This window comes from Mustelus asterias, unplaced genomic scaffold (genome assembly GCF_964213995.1).
Source record: "Mustelus asterias unplaced genomic scaffold, sMusAst1.hap1.1 HAP1_SCAFFOLD_3651, whole genome shotgun sequence".
In the NCBI taxonomy this organism is placed as follows: domain Eukaryota; kingdom Metazoa; phylum Chordata; class Chondrichthyes; order Carcharhiniformes; family Triakidae; genus Mustelus; species Mustelus asterias.
In genome coordinates, this window is record NW_027593596.1 from 1 (window position 1) to 27,370 (window position 27,370).

Here is a 27,370-nt window from a genome sequence, read left to right on the forward strand (position 1 = left end):
TCTGTCTCTCTCTCTCTGTCTCTCTCTCTCTGTCTCTCTCTCTCTGTCTCTCTCTCTCTGTCTCTCTCTCTCTGTCTCTCTCTCTCTGTCTGTCTCTCTCTGTCTCTCTCTCTCTGTCTCTCTCTCTGTCTCTCTCTCTCTGTCTCTCTCTCCCTCCCTCTCTCTTTCTCTCTCTCTAACCCGAGTCGTTGTGTTGGATCCTCAGACTGTGGTTGTGAAAGATGATGCCATTCTGAATCAGAACCCTCCGAAGTTTGATAAGATTGAGGATATGGCCATGTTAACCTTTCTGCACGAACCTGCGGTGCTCTACAACCTGAAGGAACGCTACGCGGCCTGGATGATCTACGTGAGTTTTCACTCTGTCCCCCTCTCTCAATCTCCCCTTCTCTCTCTTCCTCCATTTTTACACACACACTCTCTCTCTCTCCAACTCCCTCTACTTTCCCTCCCTCCCCATCTCTCTTCCACATCTCCTCTCTCCCTCCCTCCTTCCATCTGACCCCTCAAGTCCATCTGCTGTCTGTCTGTCTCTCTCTCTGTCTGTCTCTCTCTCTCTCTGTCTCTCTCTCTATCTGTCTCTCTCTATCTGTCTCTCTCTATCTGTCTCTCTCTCTCTGTCTCTCTCTCTGTCTCTCTCTCTCTGTCTTTCTCCTCTCTCTCTCTCTCTGTCTCTCAGTCTCTCTCTCTCTGTCTCTCTCTCTCTGTCTCTCTCTCTCTCTGTCTGTCTCTCTCTCTCTCTCTCTCTGTCTCTCTCTCTCTCTGTCTCTCTCTCTCTGTCTCTCTCTATCTGTCTCTCTCTATCTGTCTCTCTCTCTGTCTCTCTCTCTCTCCCTGTCTCTCTGTCTCTCTCTCTCTGTCTCTCTCTCTGTCTCTCTCTCTGTCTCTCTCTCTCGCTCTGTCTCTGTCTCTCTCTCTCTCTGTCTCTATCTGTCTCTCTCTCTGTCTCGCTCTCTCTCTCTCTCTGTCTCTCTCCTCTCTCTGTATCTCTGTGTTTGTATCTCTGTATCTCTCTCTCTCTCTGTATCTCTCTCTGTCTCTCTCTCTCTCTGTCTGTCTCGCTCTGTTTCTCTCTCTCTGTCTCTCTCCTCTCTCTGTCTCTCTCTGTCTGTCTCGCTCTGTCTCTCTCTCTCTGTCTCTCTCCTCTCTCTGTCTCTCTGTCTTTGTATCCCTGTCTCTGTATCTCTGTGTTTGTATCTCTGTATCTCTCTCTCTCTGTCTCTCTCTCTCTCTGTCTCTCTCTCTGTCTCTCTCTCTCTCTTTGTCTCAGTCTCTCTCTCTCTCTGTCTCAGTCCCTCTCTCTCTCCCTGTCTGAGTCTATCTCTCTCTCTGTCTCTCTCTGTCTCAGTCCCCCCCTCTCTCTCTCTCTCCCTGTCTCAGTCTATCTCTCTCTCTCTCTCTCTCCCTGTCTCAGTCTCACTGCCTCCTTCCCTCTCCCTCTCCCACACTTTCACCCACTGACACCCTTGCACCTGTTCACTGTTGAACGTCCCGCTGTGTGACTCTGTCCCTCCTTCCCCCCATGGCAGACGTATTCCGGTCTCTTCTGTGTGACGGTGAACCCCTACAAGATGTTACCCGTCTACAGTTCCCAGGTGGTGTCCGCCTACAGGGGTAAAAAACGGGCTGAGGCTCCACCCCACATCTTCTCCATCTCGGACAATGCCTACCAGTACATGTTGACAGGTACGGAGCTTGGGGGCGGGGGCGGGTGCGGGGTGCGGGGGGGAGGGCACGGGGCTCGGGGGGGGGGGGGGACACGCGAATCAGAAAAGGACGGCGGACCCTCAGATCATCTGGCAACTAATGACACGCCAACCTTGGGTCACCTTGAAACGAACATGAATAACATAATCTGAGGGTCACTTAGAGACTAATTGCATGCCCGCGACGACCCTCACCAAAGATGGGGGGGGTCACTTAGAGACTAATTGCATGCCCGCGACGACCCTCACCAAAGATGGGGGGTCACTTAGAGACTAATTGCATGCCCGCGACGACCCTCACCAAAGATGGGGGGTCACTTAGAGACTAATTGCATGTCCGCGACGACCCTCACCAAAGATGGGGGGTCACTTAGAGACTAATTGCAAACATGCAAATGTGGGTCACCCAGAGGTGAACCCTATACGGAATAATCTCGGGAATCAGTGGTGGGAAACTTGCGAGCGTGTTTCCCAGAAACGGGATTCAGGAGAAGGATTGGAAAAGTTGGCAAAGAAAATTGCCTTTCCGATGGTGACGAAATTACAGAGCTCCGGGAAAAAGGTTGGGGGAGGGGTGGGGGGGATATGGAAAAAAGAATGACCGCACTTTCAAAGGGCTAGTACAGGCAGGAAGGGGCAAATGGCCTCTTTCTGTGCTGTAACAGCCCATCCGGGACACAAACTTGCAGATATTAATTGTACTTTTTATTCCAACAGATAGGGAGAATCAGTCTATTCTGATCACGTGAGTATTTCATCAGAATTTCAAATCTGTGGGGTTACTGACAGAGTAAAGCTCCCTCTACACTGTCCCCCCATCAAACACTCCCAGGACAGGTACAGCACGGGGTTAGATACAGAGTAAAGCTCCCTCTACACTGTCCCCCATCAAACACTCCCAGGACAGGTACAGCACGGGGTTAGATACAGAGTAAAGCTCCCTCTACACTGACCCCATCAAACACTCCCAGGACAGGTACAGCACGGGGTTAGATACAGAGTAAAGCTCCCTCTACACTGTCCCCATCAAACACTCCCAGGACAGGTACAGCACGGGGTTAGATACAGAGTAAAGCTCCCTCTACACTGTCCCCATCAAACACTCCCAGGACAGGTACAGCACGGGGTTAGATACAGAGTAAAGCTCCCTCTACACTGTCCCCCCAGCAAACACTCCCAGGACAGGTACAGCACGGGGTTAGATACAGAGTAAAGCTCCCTCTACACTGTCCCCCATCAAACACTCCCAGGACAGGTACAGCACGGGGTTAGATACAGAGTAAAGCTCCCTCTACACTGTCCCCATCAAACACTCCCAGGACAGGTACAGCACGGGGTTAGATACAGAGTAAAGCTCCCTCTACACTGTCCCCCATCAAACACTCCCAGGACAGGTACAGCACGGGGTTAGATACAGAGTAAAGCTCCCTCTACACTGTCCCCATCAAACACTCCAGGACAGGTACAGCACAGGGTTAGATACAGAGTAAAGCTCCCTCTCCACTGTCCCCATCAAACACTCCCAGGACAGGTACAGCACGGGGTTAGATACAGAGTAAAGCTCCCTCTACACTGTCCCCATCAAACACTCCCAGGACAGGTACAGCACGGGGTTAGATACAGAGTAAAGCTCCCTCTCCACTGTCCCCATCAAACACTCCCAGGACAGGTACAGCACAGGGTTAGATACAGAGTAAAGCTCCCTCTACACTGTCCCCATCAAACACTCCCAGGACAGGTACAGCACGGGGTTAGATACAGAGTAAAGCTCCCTCTACACTGTCCCCCATCAAACACTCCCAGGACAGGTACAGCACGGGGTTAGATACAGAGTAAAGCTCCCTCTACACTGTCCCCATCAAACACTCCCAGGACAGGTACAGCACGGGGTTAGATACAGAGTAAAGCTCCCTCTACACTGTCCCCATCAAACACTCCCAGGACAGGTACAGCACGGGGTCAGATACAGAGTAAAGCTCCCTCTACACTGTCCCCATCAAACACTCCCAGGACAGGTACAGCACAGGGTTAGATACAGAGTAAAGCTCCCTCTACACTGTGCCCCATCAAACACTCCCAGGACAGGTACAGCACGGGGTTAGATACAGAGTAAAGCTCCCTCTACACTGTCCCCCATCAAACACTCCCAGGACAGGTACAGCACGTGGTTAGATACAGAGTAAAGCTCCCTCTACACTGTCCCCCATCAAACACTCCCAGGACAGGTACAGCACGGGGTTATATACAGAGTAAAGCTCCCTCTAACTGTCCCCCATCAAACACTCCCAGGACAGGTACAGCACGGGGTTAGATACAGAGTAAAGCTCCCTCTACACTGTCCCCCATCAAACACTCCCAGGACAGGTACAGCACGGGGTTAGATACGAGTAAAGCTCCCTCTACACTGTCCCCATCAAACACTCCCAGGACAGGTACAGCACGGGGTTAGATACAGAGTAAAGCTCCCTCTACACTGTCCCCATCAAACACTCCCAGGACAGGTACAGCATGAGGTTAGATACAGAGTAAAGCTCCCTCTACACTGTCCCCATCAAACACTCCCAGGACAGGTACAGCATGGGGTTAGATACAGAGTAAAGCTCCCTCTACACTGTCCCATCAAACACTCCCAGGACAGGTACAGCACGGGGTTAGATACAGAGTGAAGCTCCCTCTACACTGTCCCCATCAAACACTCCCAGGACAGGTACAGCACGGGGTTAGATACAGAGTAAAGCTCCCTCTACACTGTCCCCATCAAACACTCCCAGGACAGGTACAGCACGGGGCTAGATACAGAGTAAAGCTCCCTCTACACTGTCCCCATCAAACACTCCCAGGACAGCAACAGCACGGGGTTAGATACAGAGTAAAGCTCCCTCTACACTGTCCCCCATCAAACACTCCCAGGACAGGTACAGCACGGGGTTAGATACGAGTAAAGCTCCCTCTACACTGTCCCCATCAAACACTCCCAGGACAGGTACAGCACGGGGTTAGATACAGAGTAAAGCTCCCTCTACACTGTCCCCATCAAACACTCCCAGGACAGGTACAGCATGAGGTTAGATACAGAGTAAAGCTCCCTCTACACTGTCCCCATCAAACACTCCCAGGACAGGTACAGCATGGGGTTAGATACAGAGTAAAGCTCCCTCTACACTGTCCCATCAAACACTCCCAGGACAGGTACAGCACGGGGTTAGATACAGAGTGAAGCTCCCTCTACACTGTCCCCATCAAACACTCCCAGGACAGGTACAGCACGGGGTTAGATACAGAGTAAAGCTCCCTCTACACTGTCCCCATCAAACACTCCCAGGACAGGTACAGCACGGGGCTAGATACAGAGTAAAGCTCCCTCTACACTGTCCCCATCAAACACTCCCAGGACAGCAACAGCACGGGGTTAGATACAGAGTAAAGCTCCCTCTACACTGTCCCCATCAAACACTCCCAGGACAGGTACAGCATGAGGTTAGATACAGAGTAAAGCTCCCTCTACACTGTCCCCATCAAACACTCCCAGGACAGGTACAGCACGGGGTTAGATACAGAGTAAAGCTCCCTCTACACTGTCCCCCATCAAACACTCCCAGGACAGGTACAGCACAGGGTTAGATACAGAGTAAAGCTCCCTCTACACTGTCCCCCATCAAACACTCCCAGGACAGGTACAGCACGGGGTTAGATACAGACTAAAGCTCCCTCTACACTGTCCCCATCAAACACTCCCAGGACAGGTACAGCACGGGGTTAGATACAGAGTATAGCTCCCTCTACACTGTCCCCATCAAACACTCCCAGGACAGGTACAGCACGGGGTTAGATAGAGTAAAGCTCCCTCTACACTGTCCCCATCAAACACTCCCAGGACAGGTACAGCACGGGGTTAGATACAGAGTAAAGCTCCCTCTACACTGTCCCCATCAAACACTCCCAGGACAGGTACAGCACGGGGTTAGATACAGAGTAAAGCTCCCTCTACACTGTCCCCATCAAACACTCCCAGGACAGGTACAGCACGGGGTTAGATACAGAGTAAAGCTCCCTCTACACTGTCCCCCATCAAACACTCCCAGGACAGGTACAGCACGGGGTTAGATACAGAGTAAAGCTCCCTCTACACTGTCCCCCATCAAACACTACCAGGACAGGTACAGCACGGGGTTAGATACAGAGTAAAGCTCCCTCTACACTATCCCATCAAACACTCCCAGGACAGGTACAGCACGGGGTTAGATACAGAGTAAAGCTCCCTCTACACTGTCCCCCATCAAACACTCCCAGGACAGGTACAGCACGGCGTTAGATACAGAGTAAAGTTCCTGTACACTATCCCCATCAAACACTCCCAGGACAGGTACAGCACGGGGTTAGATACAGAGCAAAGCTCCCTCTATACTGTCCCCATCAAACACTCCCAGGACAGGTACAGCACGGGGTTAGATACAGAGTAAAGCTCCCTCTACACTGTCCCCCATCAAACACTCCCAGGACAGGTACAGCACGGGGTTAGATACAGAGTAAAGCTCCCTCTACACTGTCCCCCATCAAACACTCCCAGGACACGTACAGCACGGGGTTAGATACAGAGTAAAGCTCCCTCTACACTATCCCCATCAAACACTCCCAGGACAGGTACAGCACGGGGTTAGATACAGAGTAAAGCTCCCTCTACACTGTCCCCCATCAAACACTCCCAGGACAGGTACAGCACGGGGTTAGATACAGAGTAAAGCTCCCTCTACAATGTCCCCATCAAACACTCCCAGGACAGGTACAGCACAGGGTTAGATACAGAGTAAAGCTCCCTCTACACTGTCCCCCATCAAACACTCCCAGGACAGGTACAGCACGGGGTTAGATACAGAGTGAAGCTCCCTCTACACTGTCCCCCATCAAACACTCCCAGGACAGGTACAGCACGGGGTTAGATACAGAGTAAAGCTCCCTCTACACTGTCCCCCATCAAACACTCCCAGGACAGGTACAGCACGGGGTTAGATACAGAGTAAAGCTCCCTCTACACTGTCCCCCATCAAACACTCCCAGGACAGGTACAGCACGGGGTTAGATACAGAGTAAAGCTCCCTCTACACTGTCCCCCATCAAACACTCCCAGGACAGGTACAGCACGGGGTTAGATACAGAGTAAAGCTCCCTCTACACTGTCCCATCAAACACTCCCAGGACAGGTACAGCACGGGGTTAGATACAGAGTGAAGCTCCCTCTCCACTGTCCCCATCAAACACTCCCAGGACAGGTACAGCACAGGGTTAGATACAGAGTAAAGCTCCCTCTACACTGTCCCCATCAAACACTCCCAGGACAGGTACAGCACGGGGTTAGATACAGAGTAAAGCTCCCTCTACACTGTCCCCATCAAACACTCCCAGGACAGGTACAGCACGGGGTTAGATACAGAGTAAAGCTCCCTCTACACTGTCCCCATCAAACACTCCCAGGACAGGTACAGCACGGGGCTAGATACAGAGTAAAGCTCCCTCTACACTGTCCCCATCAAACACTCCCAGGACAGCAACAGCACGGGGTTAGATACAGAGTAAAGCTCCCTCTACACTGTCCCCCATCAAACACTCCCAGGACAGGTACAGCACGGGGTTAGATACGAGTAAAGCTCCCTCTACACTGTACCCATCAAACACTCCCAGGACAGGTACAGCACGGGGTTAGATACAGAGTAAAGCTCCCTCTACACTGTCCCCATCAAACACTCCCAGGACAGGTACAGCATGAGGTTAGATACAGAGTAAAGCTCCCTCTACACTGTCCCCATCAAACACTCCCAGGACAGGTACAGCATGGGGTTAGATACAGAGTAAAGCTCCCTCTACACTGTCCCATCAAACACTCCCAGGACAGGTACAGCACGGGGTTAGATACAGAGTGAAGCTCCCTCTACACTGTCCCCATCAAACACTCCCAGGACAGGTACAGCACGGGGTTAGATACAGAGTAAAGCTCCCTCTACACTGTCCCCATCAAACACTCCCAGGACAGGTACAGCACGGGGCTAGATACAGAGTAAAGCTCCCTCTACACTGTCCCCATCAAACACTCCCAGGACAGCAACAGCACGGGGTTAGATACAGAGTAAAGCTCCCTCTACACTGTCCCCATCAAACACTCCCAGGACAGGTACAGCATGAGGTTAGATACAGAGTAAAGCTCCCTCTACACTGTCCCCATCAAACACTCCCAGGACAGGTACAGCACGGGGTTAGATACAGAGTAAAGCTCCCTCTACACTGTCCCCCATCAAACACTCCCAGGACAGGTACAGCACAGGGTTAGATACAGAGTAAAGCTCCCTCTACACTGTCCCCCATCAAACACTCCCAGGACAGGTACAGCACGGGGTTAGATACAGACTAAAGCTCCCTCTACACTGTCCCCATCAAACACTCCCAGGACAGGTACAGCACGGGGTTAGATACAGAGTAAAGCTCCCTCTACACTGTCCCCATCAAACACTCCCAGGACAGGTACAGCACGGGGTTAGATAGAGTAAAGCTCCCTCTACACTGTCCCCATCAAACACTCCCAGGACAGGTACAGCACGGGGTTAGATACAGAGTAAAGCTCCCTCTACACTGTCCCCATCAAACACTCCCAGGACAGGTACAGCACGGGGTTAGATACAGAGTAAAGCTCCCTCTACACTGTCCCCATCAAACACTCCCAGGACAGGTACAGCACGGGGTTAGATACAGAGTAAAGCTCCCTCTACACTGTCCCCCATCAAACACTCCCAGGACAGGTACAGCACGGGGTTAGATACAGAGTAAAGCTCCCTCTACACTGTCCCCCATCAAACACTACCAGGACAGGTACAGCACGGGGTTAGATACAGAGTAAAGCTCCCTCTACACTATCCCATCAAACACTCCCAGGACAGGTACAGCACGGGGTTAGATACAGAGTAAAGCTCCCTCTACACTGTCCCCCATCAAACACTCCCAGGACAGGTACAGCACGGCGTTAGATACAGAGTAAAGTTCCTGTACACTATCCCCATCAAACACTCCCAGGACAGGTACAGCACGGGGTTAGATACAGAGCAAAGCTCCCTCTATACTGTCCCCATCAAACACTCCCAGGACAGGTACAGCACGGGGTTAGATACAGAGTAAAGCTCCCTCTACACTGTCCCCCATCAAACACTCCCAGGACAGGTACAGCACGGGGTTAGATACAGAGTAAAGCTCCCTCTACACTGTCCCCCATCAAACACTCCCAGGACACGTACAGCACGGGGTTAGATACAGAGTAAAGCTCCCTCTACACTATCCCCATCAAACACTCCCAGGACAGGTACAGCACGGGGTTAGATACAGAGTAAAGCTCCCTCTACACTGTCCCCCATCAAACACTCCCAGGACAGGTACAGCACGGGGTTAGATACAGAGTAAAGCTCCCTCTACAATGTCCCCATCAAACACTCCCAGGACAGGTACAGCACAGGGTTAGATACAGAGTAAAGCTCCCTCTACACTGTCCCCCATCAAACACTCCCAGGACAGGTACAGCACGGGGTTAGATACAGAGTGAAGCTCCCTCTACACTGTCCCCCATCAAACACTCCCAGGACAGGTACAGCACGGGGTTAGATACAGAGTAAAGCTCCCTCTACACTGTCCCCCATCAAACACTCCCAGGACAGGTACAGCACGGGGTTAGATACAGAGTAAAGCTCCCTCTACACTGTCCCCCATCAAACACTCCCAGGACAGGTACAGCACGGGGTTAGATACAGAGTAAAGCTCCCTCTACACTGTCCCCCATCAAACACTCCCAGGACAGGTACAGCACGGGGTTAGATACAGAGTAAAGCTCCCTCTACACTGTCCCATCAAACACTCCCAGGACAGGTACAGCACGGGGTTAGATACAGAGTGAAGCTCCCTCTCCACTGTCCCCATCAAACACTCCCAGGACAGGTACAGCACAGGGTTAGATACAGAGTAAAGCTCCCTCTACACTGTCCCCATCAAACACTCCCAGGACAGGTACAGCACGGGGTTAGATACAGAGTAAAGCTCCCTCTACACTGTCCCCCCATCAAACACTCCCAGGACAGGTACAGCACGGGGTTAGATACAGAGTAAAGCTCCCTCTACACTGTCCCCATCAAACACTCCCAGGACAGGTACAGCACGGGGTTAGATACAGAGTAAAGCTCCCTCTACACTGTCCCCATCAAACACTCCCAGGACAGGTACAGCACGGGGTCAGATACAGAGTAAAGCTCCCTCTACACTGTCCCCATCAAACACTCCCAGGACAGGTACAGCACAGGGTTAGATACAGAGTAAAGCTCCCTCTACACTGTGCCCCATCAAACACTCCCAGGACAGGTACAGCACGGGGTTAGATACAGAGTAAAGCTCCCTCTACACTGTCCCCCATCAAACACTCCCAGGACAGGTACAGCACGGGGTTAGATACAGAGTAAAGCTCCCTCTACACTGTCCCCATCAAACACTCCCAGGACAGGGACAGCACGGGGTTAGATACAGAGTAAAGCTCCCTCTGCACTGTCCCCATCAAACACTCCCAGGACAGGTACAGCACGGGGTTAGATACAGAGTAAAGCTACCTCTACACTGTCCCCCATCAAACACTCCCAGGACAGGTACAGCACGGGGTTAGATACAGAGTAAAGCTCCCTCTACACTGTCCCCATCAAACACCCCCAGGACAGGTACAGCACGGGGTTAGATACAGAGTAAAGCTCCCTCTACACTGTCCCCCATCAAACACTCCCAGGACAGGTACAGCACGGGGTTATATACAGAGTAATGCTCCCTCTAACTGTCCCCCATCAAACACTCCCAGGACAGGTACAGCACGGGGTTAGATACAGAGTAAAGCTCCCTCTACACTGTCCCCCATCAAACACTCCCAGGACAGGTACAGCACGGGGTTAGATACGAGTAAAGCTCCCTCTACACTGTCCCCATCAAACACTCCCAGGACAGGTACAGCACGGGGTTAGATACAGAGTAAAGCTCCCTCTACACTGTCCCCATCAAACACTCCCAGGACAGGTACAGCATGAGGTTAGATACAGAGTAAAGCTCCCTCTACACTGTCCCCATCAAACACTCCCAGGACAGGTACAGCATGGGGTTAGATACAGAGTAAAGCTCCCTCTACACTGTCCCATCAAACACTCCCAGGACAGGTACAGCATGGGGTTAGATACAGAGTGAAGCTCCCTCTACACTGTCCCCATCAAACACTCCCAGGACAGGTACAGCACGGGGTTAGATACAGAGTAAAGCTCCCTCTACACTGTCCCCATCAAACACTCCCAGGACAGGTACAGCACGGGGCTAGATACAGAGTAAAGCTCCCTCTCCACTGTCCCCATCAAACACTCCCAGGACAGCAACAGCACGGGGTTAGATACAGAGTAAAGCTCCCTCTACACTGTCCCCCATCAAACACTCCCAGGACAGGTACAGCACGGGGTTAGATACGAGTAAAGCTCCCTCTACACTGTCCCCATCAAACACTCCCAGGACAGGTACAGCACGGGGTTAGATACAGAGTAAAGCTCCCTCTACACTGTCCCCATCAAACACTCCCAGGACAGGTACAGCATGGGGTTAGATACAGAGTAAAGCTCCCTCTACACTGTCCCATCAAACACTCCCAGGACAGGTACAGCATGGGGTTAGATACAGAGTGAAGCTCCCTCTACACTGTCCCCATCAAACACTCCCAGGACAGGTACAGCACGGGGTTAGATACAGAGTAAAGCTCCCTCTACACTGTCCCCATCAAACACTCCCAGGACAGGTACAGCACGGGGCTAGATACAGAGTAAAGCTCCCTCTCCACTGTCCCCATCAAACACTCCCAGGACAGCAACAGCACGGGGTTAGATACAGAGTAAAGCTCCCTCTACACTGTCCCCCATCAAACACTCCCAGGACAGGTACAGCACGGGGTTAGATACGAGTAAAGCTCCCTCTACACTGTCCCCATCAAACACTCCCAGGACAGGTACAGCACGGGGTTAGATACAGAGTAAAGCTCCCTCTACACTGTCCCCATCAAACACTCCCAGGACAGGTACAGCATGAGGTTAGATACAGAGTAAAGCTCCCTCTACACTGTCCCCATCAAACACTCCCAGGACAGGTACAGCATGGGGTTAGATACAGAGTAAAGCTCCCTCTACACTGTCCCATCAAACACTCCCAGGACAGGTACAGCACGGGGTTAGATACAGAGTAAAGCTCCCTCTACACTGTCCCCATCAAACACTCCCAGGACAGGTACAGCACGGGGCTAGATACAGAGTAAAGCTCCCTCTACACTGTCCCCATCAAACACTCCCAGGACAGCAACAGCACGGGGTTAGATACAGAGTAAAGCTCCCTCTACACTGTCCCCATCAAACACTCCCAGGACAGGTACAGCATGAGGTTAGATACAGAGTAAAGCTCCCTCTACACTGTCCCCATCAAACACTCCCAGGACAGGTACAGCACGGGGTTAGATACAGAGTAAAGCTCCCTCTACACTGTCCCCCATCAAACACTCCCAGGACAGGTACAGCACAGGGTTAGATACAGAGTAAAGCTCCCTCTACACTGTCCCCCATCAAACACTCCCAGGACAGGTACAGCACGGGGTTAGATACAGAGTAAAGCTCCCTCTACACTGTCCCCCATCAAACACTCCCAGGACAGGTACAGCACGGGGTTAGATACAGAGTAAAGCTCCCTCTACACTGTCCCCATCAAACACTCCCAGGACAGGTACAGCACGGGGTTAGATAGAGTAAAGCTCCCTCTACACTGTCCCCATCAAACACTCCCAGGACAGGTACAGCACAGGGTTAGATACAGAGTAAAGCTCCCTCTACACTGTCCCCATCAAACACTCCCAGGACAGGTACAGCACGGGGTTAGATACAGAGTAAAGCTCCCTCTACACTGTCCCCATCAAACACTCCCAGGACAGGTACAGCACGGGGTTAGATACAGAGTAAAGCTCCCTCTACACTGTCCCCCATCAAACACTCCCAGGACAGGTACAGCACGGGGTTAGATACAGAGTAAAGCTCCCTCTACACTGTCCCCCATCAAACACTACCAGGACAGGTACAGCACGGGGTTAGATACAGAGTAAAGCTCCCTCTACACTATCCCCATCAAACACTCCCAGGACAGGTACAGCACGGGGTTAGATACAGAGTAAAGCTCCCTCTACACTGTCCCCCATCAAACACTCCCAGGACAGGTACAGCACGGCGTTAGATACAGAGTAAAGTTCCTGTACACTATCCCCATCAAACACTCCCAGGACAGGTACAGCACGGGGTTAGATACAGAGCAAAGCTCCCTCTATACTGTCCCCATCAAACACTCCCAGGACAGGTACAGCACGGGGTTAGATACAGAGTAAAGCTCCCTCTACACTGTCCCCCATCAAACACTCCCAGGACAGGTACAGCACGGGGTTAGATACAGAGTAAAGCTCCCTCTACACTGTCCCCCATCAAACACTCCCAGGACACGTACAGCACGGGGTTAGATACAGAGTAAAGCTCCCTCTACACTATCCCCATCAAACACTCCCAGGACAGGTACAGCACGGGGTTAGATACAGAGTAAAGCTCCCTCTACACTGTCCCCCATCAAACACTCCCAGGACAGGTACAGCACGGGGTTAGATACAGAGTAAAGCTCCCTCTACAATGTCCCCATCAAACACTCCCAGGACAGGTACAGCACAGGGTTAGATACAGAGTAAAGCTCCCTCTACACTGTCCCCCATCAAACACTCCCAGGACAGGTACAGCACGGGGTTAGATACAGAGTGAAGCTCCCTCTACACTGTCCCCCATCAAACACTCCCAGGACAGGTACAGCACGGGGTTAGATACAGAGTAAAGCTCCCTCTACACTGTCCCCCATCAAACACTCCCAGGACAGGTACAGCACGGGGTTAGATACAGAGTAAAGCTCCCTCTACACTGTCCCCCATCAAACACTCCCAGGACAGGTACAGCACGGGGTTAGATACAGAGTAAAGCTCCCTCTACACTGTCCCCCATCAAACACTCCCAGGACAGGTACAGCACGGGGTTAGATACAGAGTAAAGCTCCCTCTACACTGTCCCCCATCAAACACTCCCAGGACAGGTACAGCACAGGGTTAGATACAGAGTAAAGCTCCCTCTACACTGTCCCCCATCAAACACTCCCAGGACAGGTACAGCACGGGGTTAGATACAGAGTAAAGCTCCCTCTACACTGTCCCCCATCAAACACTCCCAGGACAGGTACAGCACGGGGTTAGATACAGAGTAAAGCTCCCTCTACACTGTCCCCATCAAACACTCCCAGGACAGGTACAGCACGGGGTTAGATACAGAGTAAAGCTCCCTCTACACTGTCCCCATCAAACACTCCCAGGACAGGTACAGCACGGGGTTAGATACAGAGTAAAGCTCCCGAGACACTGTCCCCATCAAACACTCCCAGGACAGGTACAGCACGGGGTTAGATACAGAGTAAAGCTCCCTCTACACTGTCCCCCATCAAACACTCCCAGGACAGGTACAGCACGGGGTTAGATACAGAGTAAAGCTCTCTCTACACTGTCCCCCATCAAACACTCCCGGGACAGGTACAGCACGGGGTTAGATACAGAGTAACTCTCTCTCTACACTGTCCCCCATCAAACACTCCCAGGACAGGTACAGCACGGGGTTGGATACAGAGTGACGTTGCCTCGTTTTGTCTGCAGCGGAGAATCGGGAGCTGGGAAGACTGTGAACACCAAGAGGGTTATCCAATATTTTGCCAGCATTGCTTCTGGTGCCTCAGCGAAGAAGGATGCTATTGCCAGTGGAAAGGTCGGTCTGCCTCGGGATTCCCCGCCGTTGTTTTGGTTCGAGAGACTGGGCGGAAACCTCGGGCGGTTTCAATCAGTTGGTTCCCGTCTGATACGTCTAAAGTTTATTTATTAGTGTCACAAATCGGCTTACATTAACACTGCAATGAAGTTACTGTGAAAATCCCCGAGTCGCCACACTCCGGCGCCTGTTTGGCTACACTGAGGGAGAACTCAGCACCTAACCTACACATCTTTGGACACTAAGGGACAATTTAGCATGACCAATCCACCTAACCTACACATCTTTGGACACTAAGGGGCAATTTAGCATGGCCAATCCACCTAACCTACACATCTTTGGACACTAAGGGACAATTTAGCATGGCCAATCCACCTAACCTACACATCTTTGGACACTAAGGGACAATTTAGCATGGCCAATCCACCTAACCTACACATCTTTGGACACTAAGGGACAATTTAGCATGGCCAATCCACCTAACGTACACATCTTTGGACACTAAGGGACAATTTACCATGGCCAATCCACCTAACCTACACATCTTTGGACACTAAGGGACAATTTAGCATGGCCAATCCACCTAACCTACACATCTTTGGACACTAAGGGACAATTTACCATGGCCAATCCACCTAACCTACACATCTTTGGACACTAAGGGACAATTTAGCATGGCCAATCCACCTAACCTGCACATCTTTCAGACTGTGGGAGGAAACCAGAGCACCCGGAGGAAACCCACGCAGACACGGGAGGAAAGCAGAATTAGGCTATTGAGTTGGATGATCAGCCGTGAGGGTGATGAATGGGGGAGCAGGCTCGAGGGGCCGAATGGCCTCCTCCTGCTCCTATCTTTTAGGTTTCTGTGCTTCTAACGTTTCACAAGAATGATCCCTGGAATGAAGAGCTTGTCGTGTGAGGAACGGGTTGAGGACTCTGGGTCTGTACTCGTTGGAGTTTAGAAGGATGAGGGGGGATCTTATTGAAACTTACAGGATACTGCGAGGCCTGGATAGAGTGGACGTGGAGAGGATGTTTCCACTAGGAGGAAAAACTAGAACCAGAGGGCACAACCTCAGGCTAAAGGGACGATCCTTTAAAACAGAGATGAGGAGGAATTTCTTCAGCCAGAGAGTGGGGAATCTGAGGAACTCTTTGCCGCAGAAGGCTGTGGAGGTCGGGTCACTGAGTGTCTTTAAGACAGAGATAGATAGGTTCTTGATTAATAAGGGGATCGGGGGTTATGGGGAAAAGGCAGGAGAATGGGGATGAGAAAAATATCAGCCAGGATTGAATGGCGGAGCAGACTCGATGGGCCGAGTGGCCTCATTCTGCTCCTATGTCTTGTGGTCTTGCATTTGGAAGGTCCAATGCATGTAGGGATTGCACAGTAAATGGTGGAACCCATTGTTCGGGGGTGGGGCCTGGGTGGGATTGCGGTCGGTACAGACTCGATGGGCCGAGTGGCCTCATTCTGCTCCTATGTCTTGTGGTCTCAGGGAAGATGTTGGTTTGGCTCTTCAGAATGGGTGTGCTTGGAGGATCGGGTTTCCTGTGGTGACCTCTGACCCTCACTTTCTTACCTTTGACCTTTGCCCCCTCCTGTCCATTCAGGGAACTCTGGAAGATCAAATCATTCAGGCAAACCCTGCGTTGGAGGCTTTTGGAAACGCCAAAACCTTGAGGAATGACAACTCCTCCAGATTTGTGAGTCAAGTTTTGCATTTATCTAGCAACCTGATACATCCGAACCTGCTCTTCACAACCCTCGGCACTGACCCTCCCCACAGTGCGGCGCTCCCTCAGCACTGACCCTCCCACAGTGCGGCGCTCCCTCAGCACTGACCCTCCCACAGTGCGGCGCTCCCTCAGCACCGACCCTCCCACAGTGCGGCGCTCCCTCAGCACTGACCCTCCCACAGTGCGGCGTTCCCTCAGCACTGACCCTCCCACAGTGCGGCGTTCCCTCAGCACTGACCCTCCCACAGTGCGGCGCTCCCTCAGCACTGACCCTCCCCACAGTGCGGCGCTCCCTCAGCACTGACCCTCCCCACAGTGCGGCGCTCCCTCAGCACCGACCCTCCCACAGTGCGGCGCTCCCTCAGCACTGACCCTCCCACAGTGCGCCGCTCCCTCAGCACCGACCCTCCCCACAGTGCGGCGCTCCCTCAGCACTGACCCTCCCACAGTGCGGCGCTCCCTCAGCACCGACCCTCCCACAGTGCGGCGCTCCCTCAGCACTGACCCTCCCACAGTGCGGCGTTCCCTCAGCACTGACCCTCCCACAGTGCGGCGCTCCCTCAGCACTGACCCTCCCCACAGTGCGGCGCTCCCTCAGCACTGATCCTCCCACAGTGCGGCGCTCCCTCAGCACTGACCCTCCCACAGTGCGGCGCTCCCTCAGCACTGACCCTCCCACAGTGCGGCGCTCCCTCAGCACTGACCCTCCCACAGTGCGGCGCTCCCTCAGCACTGACCCTCCCACAGTGCGGCGCTCCCTCAGCACCGACCCTCCCACAGTGCGGCGCTCCCTCAGCACTGACCCTCCCACAGTGCAGCGTTCCCTCAGCACTGACCCTCCCACAGTGCGGCGCTCCCTCAGCACTGACCCTCCCCACAGTGCGGCGCTCCCTCAGCACTGATCCTCCCACAGTGCGGCGCTCCCTCAGCACTGACCCTCCCACAGTGCGGCGCTCCCTCAGCACTGACCCTCCCACAGTGCGGCACTCCCTCAGCACTGACCCTCCCACAGTGCGGCGCTCCCTCAGCACTGACCCTCCCACAGTGCGGCGCTCCCTCAGCACCGACCCTCCCACAGTGCGGCGCTCCCTCAGCACTGACCCTCCCACAGTGCGGCGCTCCCTCAGCACTGACCCTCCCACAGTACGGCGCTCCCTCAGCACTGACCCTCCGACAGTGCGGCGCTCCCTCAGCACTGACCCTGTCCGTGGGCACACACAGGAAGGACTGCTGCCGAAAGGTTAAAGGTCAATGGGTGACAGGGGAATGATGGATGATGGAGTCTGTGGCATGAGTTCTGGGTTATAAGGGGTCCTCTCTCTGCCCCGGTGATTGAAGCAACCGAGGGCACCCTCACTACTTTGGAGACATATTTCGCGGGCAAGCTTGTTGGCAGTGGATTTCGGAATGCGGAGTCCCCTCGGATGGACTTCCAGTTAATCTCTGCTCGGCCGCTGGGGCTTTAGGGGTTGCGTTTTTCATTCATTCATGGGACATGGGCATCACTGGCTGGGCCAGCATTTATTGCCCATCGCTCTCCTCCTGCCTCGGGCAGCTCGTCCCAGACACTCACCACCCTCTGTGCAAACAATACTGCCCCTCTGGACCCTTCTGTATCTCTCCCCTCTCACCTTAAACCTATGCCCTCTAGTTTTAGACTCCCCTACCTTTGGGACAAGATAGAAACAGAGAAAAACTACAGCACAAAACAGGCCCTTCGGCCCCACAAGTTGTGCCGAGCACATCCCTACCTTTTAGGCCTACCTATAACCCTCCATCCTATTAAGTCCCATGTACTCATCCAGGAGTCTCTTAAAAGACCCTATTGAGTTTGCCCCACTGACGGCAGCCGATTCCACTCGCCCACCACCCTCTGTGTGAAACACTTCCCCCTAACATCTCCCCTGTACCTACCCCCCAGCACCTTAAACCTGTGTCCTCTCGTAGCAGCCATTTCCACCCTGGGAAAAAGCCTCTGAGAGTCCACCCGATCTATGCCTCTCAACATCTTATACACCTCTATTAGGTCTCCTCTCATCCTACGTCTCTCCAAGGAGAAAAGACCGAGCTCCCTCAGCCTATCCTCATAAGGCGTGCCACTCAATCCAGGCAACATCCTTGTTAATCTCCTCTGCACCCTTTCAATCTTTTCCACATCCTTCCTGTAATGAGGCGACCAGAACTGAGCACAGTACTCCAAGTGGGGTCTGACGAGGGTCTTATATAGCTGCATCATTATCCCCGGACTCCTAAACTCAATCCCTCGATTGATAAAGGCCAGCACACCATACGCCTTCTTAACCACCTCCTCCACCTGCGGGGCCGATTTCAGAGTCCTATGGACCCGGACCCCAAGGTCCTTCTGATCCTCCACAGTACTAAGAGTCTTTCCCTTCACATTGTACTCAAGATATTGACTATCGAGCTGATCTGTGCCCCTCATTATTTTATAGACCTCTATAAGATCACCCCTCAGCCTCCTACGCTCCAGAGAAAAAAGTCCCAGTCTATCCAGCCTCTCCTTATAACTCAATCCATCAAGTCCCGGTAGCATCCGAGTAAATCTTCTCTGCACTCTTTCTAGTTTAATAATATCCTTTCTATAATAGGATGTCCGGAACTGTACACAGTCTTCCAATTGTGGTCTTGTCTTTGGGAAAAGATGTTGACTATCCAGCTGATCTGTGCCCCTCATTATTTTATAGACCTCTATAAGATCACCCCTCAGCCTCCTACGCTCCAGAGAAAAAAGTCCCAGTCTATCCAGCCTCTCCTTATAACTCAATCCATCAAGTCCCGGTAGCATCCTAGTAAATCTTTTCTGCACTCTTTCTAGTTTAATAATATCCTTTCTATAATAGGGTGACCAGAACTGTACACAGTATTCCAAGTGTGGCCTTACCAATGTCTTGTACAACTTCAACAAGGACAAAGGCAGCAGATCCATGGGGAACACCACCACCTGGAGGTTTCCCTCCAAGCAACTCACCATCCCGACTCGGGGATATAATCGGCCGTTCCTTCACGGTCGCTGGGTCAAAATCCTGGAATTCCCTCCCCGAACGGCATTGTGGGTCAACCCACAGAACGGGGACTGCAACGATTCAAGATGGCGGCTCACCACCACTTTCTCAAGGGGGCAACTGGGGATGGGCAATAAATGGCGGCCCACCCAGCGACGCCCGTGTCCCAGGAATGGATAGGATAATAAGTTAAGGATGGCGGTGGGATTACGTGTTGTCAGAACCTCGGTCGAACTCTCTCTCTCTCTCTCTCTCTCTCACAGGGTAAATTCATTCGGATTCACTTTGCTGCCTCGGGCAAGCTTGCGTCGGCAGACATCGAGACTTGTGAGTACTAACACCCTGGGGTGCCCGGGAACGCAGTAGGGGAGAGCTGGGTGGGGGATGGGGGCAAGACCCAGGTCGGGGCAGGGCGGCGAGGGAGAGATGGTGGGGAGATTGTAGGGATTCTGCCCCTCTCTCTCTCTCTCTTGAGCCTGTTACACAGGAACAGGAGGAGGCCATTCAGCCCCTCTCTCTCTCTCTCTCGAGCCTGTTACACAGAGGAGGCCATTCAGCCCCTCTCTCTCTCTCTCTCTCAAGCCTGTTACACAGGAACAGGAGGAGGCCATTCAGCCCCTCTCTCTCTTGAGCCTGTTGCACAGGAACAGGAGGAGGCCATTCAGCCCTTCTCTCTCAAGCCTGTTACACAGGAACAGGAGGAGGCCATTCAGCCCCTCTCTCTCTCAAGCCTGTTACACAGGAACAGGAGGAGGCCATTCAGCCCCTCTCTCTCCAGCCTGTTACACAGGAACAGGAGGAGGCCATTCAGCCCCTCTCTCTCTCGGCTGTTACACAGGAACAGGAGGAGGCCATTCAGCCCCTCTCTCTCTCTCTCTCTCTCTCGAGCCTGTTACACAGGAACAGGAGGAGGCCATTCAGCCCCTCTCTCTCTCTCTCTCTCTCGAGCCTGTTACACAGGAACAGGAGGAGGCCATTCAGCCCCTCTCTCTCTCTCTCTCTCTCGAGCCTGTTACACAGGAACAGGAGGAGGCCATTCAGCCCCTCTCTCTCTCAAGCCTGTTACACAGGAACGGGAGGAGGCCATTCAGCCCCTCTCTCTCTCAAGCCTGTTACACAGGAACAGGAGGAGGCCATTCAGCCCCTCTCTCTCTCTCTCTCTCGAGCCTGTTACACAGGAACAGGAGGAGGCCATTCAGCCCCTCTCTCTCTCAAGCCTGTTACACAGGAACCGGAGGAGGCCATTCAGCCCCTCTCTCTCAAGCCTGTTACACAAGAACAGGAGGAGGCCATTCAGCCCCTCTCTCTCTCTTGAGCCTGTTACACAGGAACAGGAGGAGGCCATTCAGCCCCTCTCTCTCTCTTGAGCCTGTTACACAGGAACAGGAGGAGGCCATTCAGCCCCTCTCTCTCTCTCGAGCCTGTTACACAGGAACAGGAGGAGGCCATTCAGCCCCTCTCTCTCTCTCTCGAGCCTGTTACACAGGAACAGGAGGAGGCCATTCAGCCCCTCTCTCTCTCTCTCTCGAGCCTGTTACACAGGAACAGGAGGAGGCCATTCAGCCCCTCTTCTCGAATCTCTTCCCGGGGGAGAAGTTGGGGATTGAGGGGGGCACAGGTTGAGGAGAATCGGGAATGGGACCTGGAACAGCGATCCGAGGCAGGTTCGCACTCGCTCGTTGGGACTGGACAAGTAACTAATATTCCCTCCCGCAGTCCAGACAAATCTCAGTGTGATATTGAGGCTGTCAGAGGATCGTGAACCTCAGGACATCACTCGCTGTTAACCTGTACCAATTCCCCACTCTCGAACATGAGGGAATGCATTTTGGAAGGTCTAATACAGATTGGAAATATAGAGTAAATGGCAGAACCCTGAAGAGTATTGATAGGCAGAGGGATCTGGGTGTACAGGGACACAGGTCACTGAAAGTGGCAACGCAGGTGGAGAAGGTAGTCAAGAAGGCAGACGGCATGCTTGCCTTCATCGGCCGGGGCATTGAGTTTAAAAATTGGCAAGTCATGTTGCAGCTTTATAGAACCTTAGTTAGGCCGCACTTGGAATATAGTGTTCAATTCTGGTCGCCGCACTACCAGAAGGATGTGGAGGCTTTGGAGAGGGTACGGAAAAGATTTCCCAGGAGGTTGCCTGTTATGGAGGGCATTAGCTATGAGGAGAGGTTGGAGAAACTCGGTTTGTTCTCACTGGAACGACGGAGGTTGAGGGGAGACCTGATAGAAGTCGACAAGATTATGAGGGGCATGGACAGAGTGGATAGTCAGAAGCTTTTTCCCCAGGGTGGAAGAGTCAATTACTAGGGGGGCACAGGTTTAAGGTGCGAGGGGCAAGGTTTAAAGGAGATGTACGAGGCAAGTTTTTTTACACAGAGGGTGGTGGGTGCCTGGAACTCGCTGCCGGGGGAGGGAGTGGAAGCGGATACGATAGTGAGTTTTAAGGGGCGTCTGGACAAATACATGAATAGGATGGGAATAGAGGGATACGGTCCCCGGAAGGGGAGGGGGTTTTAGTTCAGTCGGGGGCAGCACGGTCGGTGCAGGCTTGGAGGGGCCGAAGGGCCTGTTCCTGTGCTGTAATTTTCTTTGTTCTTGGTTCTAATAAAGTCCTGGGGTCGCTTAGAGACTTCTGGCAAACATCCCTAACCTTGGAGACACTAAGAGAGTAAAGATGAATAAATAATTAAGTCCCAGGGTCAGTTAGAGACGAATGGTAAATATCGCTAACCTTGGAGACAGCGAGAGAACAGAGATGAATAAATAATGAAGTCCCAGGGTCACTTAGAGACTAATTGCAAACATTCAAACGTGGGTCACCCAGAGGTGAACCCCATACAGAATAATCTCGGGTTCAGTGGTGGGAAACTTGCGAGCGTGTTTCCCAGAAACGGGATTCAGGAGAAGGATTGGAAAAGTTGGCAAAGAAAATTGCCGTTTCCGATGGTAACGAACTTACAGAGCTCCGGGCAAAAGGTTGGGGGAGGGGTGGGGGGGATATGGAAAAAAGAATGAAAAGATACGTGAATAGGATGGGAATGGAGGGATACGGTCCCCGGAAGTGTAGGGGGTTTTAGTTCAGTCGGGGCAGCATGGTCGGTGCAGGTTTGGAGGGCCGAAGGGCCGGTTCCTGTGCTGTAATTTTCTTTGTTCTTTCAACACTGGGAGAGGGGCTATCAGAGGGGCCGAAGGGGTTCGGGAGGCCGGTGGGAGTGGTGTTTGGGAGTCTGTCTCTGGATTCAGGTCTGACTAAAGGCCCAGTCGGGGCCTACACGCTAATCCTGCCTCCGTTTCCCCCGTAGATCTCCTGGAGAAGTCTCGAGTCATTTTCCAACTCAAAGCTGAGAGAAACTATCATATTTTCTATCAGATTCTGTCCAATAAGAAACCAGAACTGCTGGGTAAGTACGGAGGTCACTCTGGGCCTGGTAGCCATCTCCCCAATCTCCACCCACTCTCTCCCCAACCTCCACCCACTCTCTCCCCAATCTCCACCCACTCTCTCCCCAATCTCCACCCACTCTCTCCCCAATCTCCCCAACCCCCACCCTCTCCCCGTCTCCCCAACCTCCACCCTCTCCCCGTCTCCCTCAGTCCCCCACCCTCTCCCCGTCTCCCCAACCTCCACCCTCTCCCCGTCTCCCTCAGTCCCCCACCCTCTCCCCGTCTCCCTCAGTCCCCACCCTCTCCCCGTCTCCCCAACCTCCACCCTCTCCCCGTCTCCCCAACCCCCACCCTCTCCCCGTCTCCCCAAACCCCCACCCTCTCCCCAACCTCCACCCACTCTCTCCCCAATCTCCACCCACTCTCTCCCCAATCTCCACCCACTCTCTCCCCAACCTCCACCCACTCTCTCCCCAATCTCCACCCACTCTCTCCCCAACCTCCACCCACTCTCTCCCCATCTCCCTCACTCCCTCACCCTCTCCCCGTCTCCCCAACCCCCACCCTATCCCCGCCTCCCCAACACCCACCCTCTCCCCGTCTCCCTCACTCCCCCACCCTCTCCCCGTCTCCCTCACTCCCCCACCCTCTCCCCGTCTCCCTCACTCCCTCACCCTCTCCCCGTCTCCCCAACCCCCACCCTCTCCCCGTCTCCCCAACCTCCACCCACTCTCTCCCCAATCTCCACCCACCCTCTCCCCGTCTCCCCAACCCCCACCCTCTCCCCGACCCCCGCCCTCTCCCCGTCTCCCCAACCCCCACCCTCTCCCCGTCTCCCCAACCTCCACCCTCTCCCCGTCTCCCTCAGTCCCCCACCCTCTCCCCGTCTCCCCAACCTCCACCCTCTCCCCGTCTCCCCAAACCCCACCCTCTCCCCGTCTCCCCAACCTCCACCCTCTCCCCGTCTCCCCAACCTCCACCCTCTCCCCGTCTCCCCAACCTCCACCCTCTCCCCGTCTCCCCAACCTCCACCCTCTCCCCGTCTCCCCAAACCCCACCCTCTCCCCGTCTCCCCAACCCCCACCCTCTCCCCGTCTCCCCAACCCCCACCCTCTCCCCGTCTCCCCAACACCCACGCTCTCCCCGTCTCCCCAACCTCCACCCACTCTCTCCCCAATCTCCCCCCACTCTCTCCCCAATCTCCACCCACTCTCTCCCCATCTCCCCAACCCCCACCCTCTCCCCGTCTCCCCAACCTCCACCCTCTCCCCGTCTCCCCAACCCCCACCCTCTCCCCGTCTCCCCAACCTCCACCCTCTCCCCGTCTCCCTCAGTCCCCCACCCTCTCCCCGTCTCCCTCAGTCCCCCACCCTCTCCCCGTCTCCCTCACTCCCCCACCCTCTCCCTGTCTCCCCAGCCCCCCACCCTCTCCCCGTCGCCCCAACACCCACCCTCTCCCCGTCTCCCCAACCTCTACCCTCTCCCCGTCTACCCAACCCCCACCCTCTCCCCGTCTCCCCAACCCCCACCCTCTCCCCGTCTCCCCAACCCCCACCCTCTCCCCGTCTCCCCAAACCCCACCCTCTCCCCGTCTCCCCAACCTCCACCCTCTCCCCGTCTCCCTCAGTCCCCCACCCTCTCCCCGTCTCCCCAACCTCCACCCTCTCCCCGTCTCCCCAACCCCCACACTCTCCCCGTCTCCCTCACTCCCCCACCCTCTTCCCGTCTCCCCAACCTCCACCCTCTCCCCGTCTCCCTCAGTCCCCCACCCTCTCCCCGTCTCCCCAACCTCCACCCTCTCCCCGTCTCACCAACCTCCACCCTCTCCCCGTCTCCCTCAGTCCCCCACCCTCTCCCCGTCTCCCCAACCCCCACCCTCTCCCCGTCTCCCTCAGTCCCCCAACCTCTCCCCGTCTCCCTCACTCCCCCCCTTCCCCGTCTCCCTCACTCCCCCTCCTCCCCATCTCCCTCACTCCCCTACCCTCTCCCCATCTCCCTCAGTCCCCCACCCTCTCCCCCTCAGTCCCCCACCCTCTCCCCCTCAGTCCCCCACCTTCTCCCCATCTCCCTCACTCTCCCAACCCTCTCCCCGTTTATATGGTAAAAAATTGCAGCATGCTGCTGTGCAGAGGGACCTGGGTGTCCTTGTGCAGGAATCTCAAGGAGTTGGTTTGCAGGTGCAGCAGGGAATTAAGAAGGCAAATGGAATTGTGTCCTTCATTGCTAGAGGGATGGAGTTTAAAAACAGCGAGGTTATGTTGCAGCTGTATAAGGTGCTGGTGAGGCCACACCTGGAGTTACTGTGTACAGTTTTGGTCTCCTTACTTGAGAAAGGATCTACTGGCACTGGAGGGGGTGCAGAGGAGATTCACTCAGTTGATTCCGGAGTTGAGAGGGTTGGCTTATGAGGAGAGACTGAGTAGACTGTGGCTATACTCACTGGAATTCAGAAGAATGAGGGGAGATCTTATAGAAACATATAAGATTATGAAGGGAATAGATAAGATAGAAGCAGGGAAGTTGTTTCCACTGGCGGGTGAAACTAGAACTAGGGGGCATGGCCTCAAAATAAGGGGGAGCAGATTTAGGACTGAGTTGAGGAGGAACTTCTTCACACAAAGGGTTGTGAATCTGTGGAATTCCCGGCCCAGTTGAGGCTACCTCATTGAATGTTTTTAAGGCAAGGATGGATAGATTTTTGAACAGTAAAGGAATTAAGGGTTATGGTGAGCGGGCGGGTAAGTGGAGCTGAGTCCATGAAAAGATCAGCCATGATCTTATTGAATGGCGGAGCAGGCTCGAGGGGCCAGATGGCCCACTCCTGCTCCTAGTTCCGATGTATCCTTATGTCTCCCTCAGTCCCCACCCTCTCCCCAATCTCTGAACCGTAGTTGGCTATTTTCGATCTGATGCTTATTCTTGTCTTCTCCTATCACTCCCTCTCGTTCACTCTCTCCTTCTCTCTCTCTCTCTCCGTCCCGATTCTCTCTCAAGAAATGATGCTTGTCACAAACAACCCTTACGACTATAGCTTCATCTCCCAAGGAGAGACAACCGTAGCCTCCATTGACGATGCAGAGGAACTCATGGCCACTGACGTGAGTAGATGGGACGGCCAGGAGGCAGCGAATGGTCACGGAGCCCCGGAGGTGTCGCGGGTTCAAAGGTCGGGGAGCAGGGGGTCACCAACTGAGGGGGCGTGAGGAACGGGATTCAGCTCCTCCCGCTCCATCACTGAAGGAGGAGGAGGAGGAGGAGGCCATTCAGCCCTTCAAGCCTGTTACATAGAAGATAGGAGCAGGAGGAGGCCATTCGGCCTTCCGAGCCTGTTCCACCACTCACCACCATCATAGCCAATCGTCCAACTGTACGGTCCTGGTCACCCTATTATAGAAAGGATATTATTAAACTAGAAAGAGTGCTGAAAAGATTTACTAGGATGCTACCGGGACTTGATGGTTTGAGTTATAAGGAGAGGCTGGATAGACTGGGACTTTTTTCTCTGGAGCGTAGGAGGCTGAGGGGTGACCTTATAGAGGTCTATAAAATAATGAGGGGCACAGATCAGCTAGATAGTCAATATCTTTTCCCCAAAGGGAGGGGAGTCTAAAACTAGAGGGCATAGATTTAAGGTGAGAGGGGAGAGATACAGAAGGGTCCAGAGGGGCAATTTTTTCACACAGAGGGTGGTGAGTGTCTGGAACGAGCTGCCAGAGGCAGTAGTAGAGGCGGGTACAATTTTGTCTTTTAAAAAGCGTTTACATGGGTACGATGGGTATAGAGGGATATGGGCCAAACGCGGGCAATTGGGACTAGCTTAGGGGTTTAAAAAAAGGGCGGCATGGACAAGTTGGGCCGAAGGGCCTGTTTCCCTGCTGTAAACCTCTATGACTCCAACTCAATAGTCTAATCCTGCTTTCCCCCCATAACCTTTGACCCCGTTCGCCCCCCAGTGCCCTATCCAGCCGCCTCTTGAATACATTCAATGTTTTGGCATCAACTACTTCCTGTGGGAATGAATTCCACAGGCTCACCACTCTCTGGGTGAAGAAATGTCTCCTCAACTCCGTCCTAAATGGTCTACCCCCAATCCTCAGACTGTAACCCCCTGGTTCTGGACTCCCCCCACCATCGGGAACATCCTCCCTGCATCTACCCTGTCCAGTCCCGTTACCAAACCCCGCCCCCAATCCCCAAACCCCGCCCCCAATCCCCAAACCCCGCCCCCAATCCCCAAACCCCACCCCCAATCCCCAAACCCCGCCCCCAATCCCCAAACCCCACCCCCAATCCCCAAACCCCGCCCCCAATCCCCTGGTTCTGGACTCCCCCCACCATCGGGAACACCCTCCCTGCATCTACCCTGTCTCGTCCCGTTACCAAACCCCGCCCCCAATCCCCAAACCCCGCCCCCAATCCCCAAACCCCGCCCCCAATCCCCAAACCCCGCCCCCAATCCCCAAACCCTGCCCCAATCCCCAAACCCCGCCCCCAATCCCCAAACCCTGCCCCAATCCCCAAACCCCGCCCCCAATCCCCTGGTTCTGGACTCCCCCCACCATCGGGAACATCCTCCCTGCATCTACCCTGTCCAGTC

At 53.9% G+C, this 27,370-nt stretch overlaps 1 protein-coding gene across 1 annotated transcript; it reads left to right on the plus strand.

The window, feature by feature from the left end:
- Nucleotides 1–185: 185 nt before the first annotated feature.
- Nucleotides 186–25,871, plus strand: LOC144490705 (myosin-7-like; the record flags this gene model as incomplete). The annotated part of the gene is made up of 8 exons (XM_078208412.1): nucleotides 186–349; nucleotides 1,530–1,686; nucleotides 2,424–2,451; nucleotides 14,503–14,611; nucleotides 16,229–16,321; nucleotides 19,641–19,704; nucleotides 22,692–22,790; nucleotides 25,768–25,871. Coding segments are annotated over 8 exons (818 nt in total), but the record flags the coding sequence as incomplete, so codon positions are not given.
- Nucleotides 25,872–27,370: the final 1,499 nt, after the last annotated feature.